Source organism: Mastigoproctus giganteus, chromosome 10, assembly GCF_048544385.1.
Source record: "Mastigoproctus giganteus isolate SK-2022 chromosome 10, ASM4854438v1, whole genome shotgun sequence".
In the NCBI taxonomy this organism is placed as follows: domain Eukaryota; kingdom Metazoa; phylum Arthropoda; class Arachnida; order Uropygi; family Thelyphonidae; genus Mastigoproctus; species Mastigoproctus giganteus.
Window position 1 is genome coordinate 195,301,205 of NC_143584.1, and position 8,002 is coordinate 195,309,206.

General features: G+C 33.4%; 1 protein-coding gene across 1 annotated transcript; it reads left to right on the forward strand.

The window, feature by feature from the left end:
- The first annotated feature begins 6,625 nt into the window (after nt 1–6,625).
- On the forward strand, nt 6,626–7,000 carry LOC150079702 (protein ZBED11-like). Its single transcript, XM_090383172.1, has one exon. The coding sequence runs from the start codon at nt 6,626–6,628 to the stop codon at nt 6,998–7,000; it is 375 nt and encodes a 124-aa protein (XP_090239298.1).
- The last annotated feature ends 1,002 nt before the right edge of the window (nt 7,001–8,002 follow it).

Sequence of the window (8,002 nt, forward strand, 5' to 3'; positions counted from 1 at the left end):
ATGAACTGGCCTTACGGTGCTCCCTTTGTACTAGTGTTCCAGTGCTCCCATTGTCTTGTGTACCGTCCTGCTACCCCCCGTTGTTACGTTAATCCTCCCCTACTTGACTGTATGGTACAGATCGATCGCAATCTAAGCTGAAAATCATCCTATGTAAATAATATTATTTAATGTATACATATTTTGTCTTGTTATGTTATAATATTTATAACATAACATTCGCTAGGATAAGTGTAAGAATTTTATTCTTACACACTCATATCATTCCCAATTATTGCAACTAGAATCACAAGCCTTCACTTCAACCAGGTAATTGCGGCAAAGAACCTGTAACATGCAATTTTGACCACACATGACCACCCTGCCATGCACATTATATTCTGTATTTTCACAATAAAGGCCACAATCACAAGCGAAGACGGATGTCCTCCCTCTGAAAGATTTTCTGTTTATTAATTCCTTTTTTCGATCCTAAACTAGTTTAATAAAGGAATTCTAACCACAACTTGTTTAATTTGGTTTTTCCCAGTGGAACAACGTTGTTACTTTTAACTGTTACATTATCCACAATGGTATATCCTGCTATAGACCTGTTGTTGTATTTAAATGTATTTGTCAATATTTTTTAATGTACATAAGCGATCTTACTAATGAACTCAAGTAGAGCTTTGTTGACTTGGATGAACCTTTAAATAATATAATTAACAGAAAGTGTTTTGTGGCCCGACATGGCAGTTCGGATATGTGGCGTGTTTCTATGTTGTGATATTAAAATACAGAAAAATCAAGAAGCTGTTATTTTGAGGTTACATAAAAAAAAAAAAAAAAATTGGGTAAACTATTCAAGGAATGGGAAAAGGGATCCCTTGAAAAAAATGTTAGTTCCAAAATATGCCGATTGGAGATAATATGGCGTTGTACAAGAGGAAATACATGAAAAAGTACCAGCAAATAAATAACTAAATCAAACCTTAAAGAAAATATAAATTTTTATATGTACTCTTTCGAAAAAAACAGAACAAAACTAAACTGCAATAAAGTTTTAAATCCAAACTAAAAAATAAAACACCTAAAAGAGCAGAAAATTTGCTTAAATCTGAGTTAATTTAATTTTCCCAGCAGAAGAGAGCTGTAAAGGCCGAACACGAACATCGAAAGCGTCTTCTGTAAGTTTCCTGTTAACCTTATTCCTCAACTGCAACAAAGGGGGTCTCTGGATGAGACAATTTTATGCAAGTGGGGCTCCTCTTCATATCTCATGACAAGTGCAGCAGCTTCTACGGCTCTTTTACAGTTGCTCTCTGATGAATGTATACTTTTGAGATTATTGCTACAGACTCTCCAATCATTTTGTAGGTTTCTCAATTGTGATTCCTCTGAAATGTGCTCTAAGGGCAGTATATTTTTGAAAATCGGGAATTTCACATGATTTCTCCATGCTCGGTTATTGTTTAGTAATTTGTAGGGGAATCAACGACTAAAACTATATTGCACCTTGTGGACTGTCTGTATATCGCGTGTTCTGAGATCGATTTTCTGTCTTGCTGGACGAAAACCAAAGTTTAGTTGAGAAAAGAATTTTTTTAATATACAATATTTAAAGATTTGTGTATTCAAAATTATCTAAATTTATATTTATGTCAAACTTGTTAAAAACAAGGTCGAAATCATTCAACCATAAAACTGAACTAATATTAACTATCAGCTGGTATACAGAAAATGCAGTTATCTTACATTACCACAACAGTATATTCCGAAATTTTTTACTATTTGGTCTACAAACAATTTTAATGTACAGAAGTGATCTTGCCAATGAGTGTTCAGGCTGAGATACAGTAAACTAGCTGCTCCAATTATTAGCTTTTATTAAAACAATGCAAGTTATGGCCTGTCAAGGCAGGTGCGGACAAAGTTTTAGAATGATGATGTTATAAAATGGAAAATTGAAGGATTACTTATTACTTCGCAACTTGAAAAATGCGCTTATTATTCAGAAAAAAAAAAATGCCAAAATAAAAATCATAAAGATGAAGGAAAATGATCAACACATTAAGATCTCGCTTTTATAATAGAAATTCCAAGGTAACTTCATATAATCCAGTTCTGGTGAAAACAATGGGAAATTCTTGATTTTTTGAGGATTATGTAAAACAGAAGAAACATTGCGCTTCAAACAGAGTTTCTTTCTATTGTGGATGGTTTGAGTTTGTCTTTAATTAGTTGATCGAACTATCGAGGTCATTGTGACATTTGACTCACCATGGGGTAAAAAGTATTTAATGATTATTTTATTAATTTTCATGTTCATATACATAAAATCAACAATACGTAAACGATATGTTTTCACTGGACAGTGTAGAGATACACAGTCCAGCGAAAACATCATCACCACCTGCCTAATAGTGAGTGTGCACTCCTCTTGAGGAGGGTACGAGCGCAACGTTAAGAACATTATTTGTACTAGTGTTTCACTATCTACAATTGCTCCACAACTTAGCATTGTTTATTCTATGGATTAGTGGTGGACTTTTGTACTCTGGTTCAAACTTTGTTGCTGTATATGGCTATATATTAAACTTTAAACATTGAAAAACGGGATGCATTAAAATAAAAATAATTTCTGTTGAAGTATACAAAAAAAATTATTAGATTTAATGAAAAAATGTATACATTAGTGGGATTACAAATTACATGTAAAACGTTCAACGTGTAATAAAATAGTTAACTATAAAATGTGTTGTCTTCATTTTCTCAGAATGTTATGTTAAACAAAAATTATCACATTTAAATAAAATAGATTTATATCCAAATTTTGTTTCGCTTTTCTCAATTCTGTGCAGTGATGTAGTTTTTATGGCCTAGTTATGATGATGAAAACGCGCAATTTTTTTTTTTTTTTTTATTAGTTGGCACGTCCGCTTCTGTGGCCATAATGCACTTCCCAAAGTATTTGCATTTAACTCTGATCCAAGAACGAGGCAGAATTCAAACCCACGACCTTTGGTTTGCCAGGCAGGAACTTTGAGAAACACGCAGTGATCAGGCTTTGATCTTAGTCAAGGTGGCCTTCATTGCATCCAGCAGATTTCAGACCCTCTGTCACGGAGGATCCACACCCTGGATCTATAACTCGACGTATTCCAATGGCTTTGTATGGTACTTACCGAAATTCTGTGAAGAACCCAGATGTATGTATACCTATGACGAATATTTGATGATGTTTGTGAGATGGTGAATTTTGCCTTGTATGATAATTGCGATATATGTTCATTGAAATGGGGGACCACAATTTCAGACTATTATTATATTAGGTTCACCCGGATGTCATTACATAAACTCGTATTATGGCTATAAATTGCGCGCGTTCTCTGGTCGATTTGCCTTTTCTTCTGGACGAATAACTTCGAGTACCTGAGGCGGAAACCTTGTTATCTACGACTGAGATCGACTAACTCAGCGACGGAGTGAAAAAAGCCCATTGGAGGCATTTTTCACTCCGTGTAGGTCCTCCGGTCATCGACAGGATTCGAAGAAGGCCTTTTCCACCCAGTGTGGGGATGATGGTGACGATACCACTGTGCTACCGGCGCAGGCAATTTCTGCCTAGTATGAGTAAATATGAATTATTAGCCGTTTAAACATTCCAAGTACATACTCAGCGGACAGAATACTCCTTTAGCACTTAAGATTACTGCCATACCATCTGAATTTAAATCACATTAAATTAATAATTGCTGAACTGATAAATTTTATTCGAAAAAAAAAAAAAAACGATTTGAATATCACGTATCTGACAGAATACAAGAAACAAGGAATGGCTCGCATAACTCAAGAAGGATGGAAAAGTTGATGTGTCTTCAAGAGAAAAATGGAAGTATTGAGACAGTAATTAATTGCATTATTGAAGAATTTACTGAGTCTTTAGTGTTTAGTCGAAATGAATGTGATTGCTAAATTGACACCGCAACGGAAACAGAATGTTTAAATATTAATTTCTTCTGAATGGTCTATAAAGCGTTTAGGGCTGAAGCCTCAAGCTAGGGAAAAGTCTAGACTATGTATAAGTATAGTGCAAAAGCATTAATAATTTGGCTATGTATCATTGATGCTTTTGCACTATACTTATACATAGTCTAACTTCTGAATGTTATTTATTTTTGAACATGATGATTGTATTTTAGGAATCGAGCATTGCAATATATTTTTTTAAACAGAAATAACTACTAAAATGTGTTATTCATTTGACTATCTGCATGTTCCTTTACTTCTTGACCTCTATTTGAGAATAGAAGTGCCTGCTTTACCACGCCCTCTATTATCATTCTGTGCCGAACTGGAAGATGCGATACCTAAATGAACAATGAAACCACCGTTTCTGTACTAAAGGTGACTACTGCTCTACAAGGTCTTTGTCTATTGCCAGTGGCAGACATTGCGAGCCTCTTCCATCTGGCCTTCTAAATTAGAGCGAAAATAATACTGTGTTTTCACCACATTGTGTTTTATTTAAAAGTTGATTGGAACTTTGTTTAATATGCATTATTAAGTGGTACAATTTACCATTTTTTATATGTTGGTCATATTCAGCACCACACGAAATAATCGTTTACACTGTTGGTAATAAAACCACACTTGGAATACTGTATTGTGTTATAGCCTAAGTTTTAGGCTTCCTTGCCCCATATGGCCATTCATTGTCTGGTAATCCTCCAGTGCAGTGTCAGCGTCAGGGTCGGTTCCAACCTGATGGGATCGTATTCCGAGTTGTCACCGACCCTGTAATTAAGACTCAGCATGCCTGGCGGTGGCTGAATTCAAAGGACCTTGACCATATCGGAGGATTAGCAAATCTGATATTTAATGTACATAACAGAATCTTTATCCTGGTGCGTGTTGCGAAGTACATGATTATTACAATCCGATATTAATTGGACAGAAATAATTGAAATAATTTTGTCCAGAAAAGGGTAACTGTTCTTTTATAATTTTTCTGAGAAATATATTTCACCGTTAAATAATCTGTACTGTAATTAAACTATATAGAAAAATGAATCTAACTGAGCTGTGATAAAAAGAAACCGCACTTAATACCTAAAATAATATTAAGTAAAATCTTCCAGACTGTATTCGCTCTATAAAAGAAGCAAAATGAGAAAGAATAAAAAGGGGGAAAAATAACATAAATAAAACAAAGAGAAACAAAAAGAAATACGATAATGATGTGTACGAAAAAAAGAAGTGTAGATACATTCAATGAAAAGCCACTCTGCCTAGACAGCACCAGCAACGAATGAAAATTAAAAAAAAAGACAAACTGCAACCATTAAAAATCCACTGTAGAATGGAAGACTCGTCAATGATTCGTGTTGAGGGAAAGGGACCATAACTGCACCACTGTTCCAGTGCAGTTATGTAAATTGCCGAATTTACCATTCAGAGGGTGAAACCCGGTCTGCTGAAAGGGTGTTTGCCACTGAACTGCCTCTCCAAACAACTCGGCTACGGAGGCCACCTCAATAAGAAACTTTAAATATCTTAATATATAATCTACATATAATAACGAATTTGAACACACATAGACGTGATAATATGGATTTGCATTTCTGCGAAGGTTTAAAATTTCTAAAATTACAATTATTATCAGAGAAAATAATTTAAAAAAAATAAAGATCGACTTCGCCATAACACTTCACATGAACACCTCTGAAATTCAATATTTCATTCCAATAAATTATAAATTTCTAACCTATGCACCGACAGCAATTTTGCTTCACTAGAACTGACAAATTGTCGACTTGCTTCCGAAAAATTCACTGATTAATCTCGAGAAAGCCCGTTGCTAAGGCAGCAGAAGTGAATAACACCACTTGTGATCTGCACTCTTTCATGACAAAATGAACCGCTTTGTCTACTGTGCTTCTCCCCCACTCCGTTATATTCTGCTATTGGTAGATCTTCTTTGCATTGGTGGACGTCATGTGTCTTTATATATGACAAGTAGTTAACAATAGTGGAAGTGTAATAGCATTCAATTCAAAAATTTTAATTCATATTCGATAACTTCGATATTTACGGATCACATACAAAACAAATTTTATTATTGTTGTTTCAATAAATAGCAATTTACACGCGAGTATTTTTATACATTTTCTTACATATCTACTGTACGTTTGTATGGCTTCTAGTGTTTACTACTAATAAAATATTTTTATTGCATTATTAATGAAATCAGGAGTGAAATCATAAAAAAAATTGTTAAACGTTAATATTTATTTCTATCTATTGAATTGGTAAATAAGGCGTGTGTTAATGAGGAACAATTATATAAATAACGGAAAATTGAATAAAAACTATTAATCAATTCTTAATTGCATATTAATGTATTTTTTAAATTAATTATTTCTTGATAAATTTAGACTAAATAAATATATCTAATGCTGAGCAAAGAACAAATCCCGGTTTATTAGTTTCTGTAGTATTTTAGTTTCTTTGTCTTTTGCCGTCTTACGCAAAAAGCACTGATGTCGTGGACACTATTCTAATAAGTATAACACAACTATTGCAAAGAGTTTTGGTTCCGAGTAGAGAAATATTAATTATATAATTTTTTTCTACACATAATGTTATGGCCGAATCCAAGAAAAAACGTAGACAATATAGAATTGAATATTTGAACTATGGCTTTATTGAGTCGCCTACAAAAAATATATTACCAATGTGTTTGATTTGCGAAAGTGTTTTATCAAATGAAGCTATGAAACCTTCAAGACTTCGAGAACATTTGACAAAAGTTCATGCTGATAAAAAAGATAAGGATTTATTTTATTTTCAAGGACTTAAAGAAAAACGTTTGAAACAACCGACATTGGTAAAACTCTTTTCAACTGCACCCAAACAAGATGACGATGGGTTGCGTGCTTACAATATTTCGTTACTGATTGCTAAAATGGGAAAACCGCATACTATTGGTGAAAAACTAATTGGTGAAAAAACTGAGTGAACGCCTGCATAGTTCATTAGATTATGTCATTAAAGCAATCAACAAAATCAGAATCAATTCATTGAATGACAGATTGTTTAGACAACTTTGTATTGAAAACGATGAAGAGTTCAATCGCTTGCTGCTACATACTGAAGTTCGTTGGCTATCAAAAGGTATCTGTTCGAATCGGTTTTATAATCTTTTTAACTCCGTGCTAGAGTTTCTAGAAAACAAAGATGATGCTTTACGAGCCAACTTGATTGATTCCAAAAATGACATAACTTATTTGACTGACTTATTTAACAAATTTAATGAAAGAAATGTACAACTTCAAGGCGATGAGCTGAATTTAATAAAAACAAAAGCTGTTATTTCTGCGTTTGTGGCAAAACTTCTTCGGTACAAACAAAACTTAGGACGAGGTGAAATCAGCCAGTTTCCAAATCTATCAATGGTAGAAAAATATGATGAAGACTTACCTATTGTCAGCACTTGGATGCTCTCCATTCTGACTTCAATCAACGATTTGAAGATATTTTAAAAATGAACATACCCGATTGGGTCCTGAATCGTTTTTCAAGTACAAACACAGAGGAATCTCCAAAATTACAAGAAGAACTGATAGAGATAACAACAAATTGTGGGGGGTGGAATTAAAGAAGATGATGATATATATATTTATATTTATTTTATTTATTTCCTATTTTGTTTTGTTCCCTTATAACTGTTTGTCCACTTTATCTTATTTCCCCCACTTACGCATCTGACTTTACTTCACAGGAGAATTCCAGATTCAAGGGAACTTCTCAATTATTTATAATTCCTTTCGGAAAGGCTGAGTATTCAGGAATAACAAACTCACAAATTAATAAGCAACAAAGTTTATTTACATATATATATATATACAACATAATATACAATTGGATGAAAAACATGTAATATGCATCCAAAGTTAAATCAAGGATACCTTGCATAAATTATTCTTATTCCTAATATACAATTGAATAAAAAAACATGTAA

What these genes read in the sequence shown, in the direction of transcription:
- LOC150079702 (XM_090383172.1), top strand. Translation starts at nt 6,626, where the DNA reads ATGGCCGAATCCAAGAAAAAACGTAGACAATATAGAATTGAATATTTG.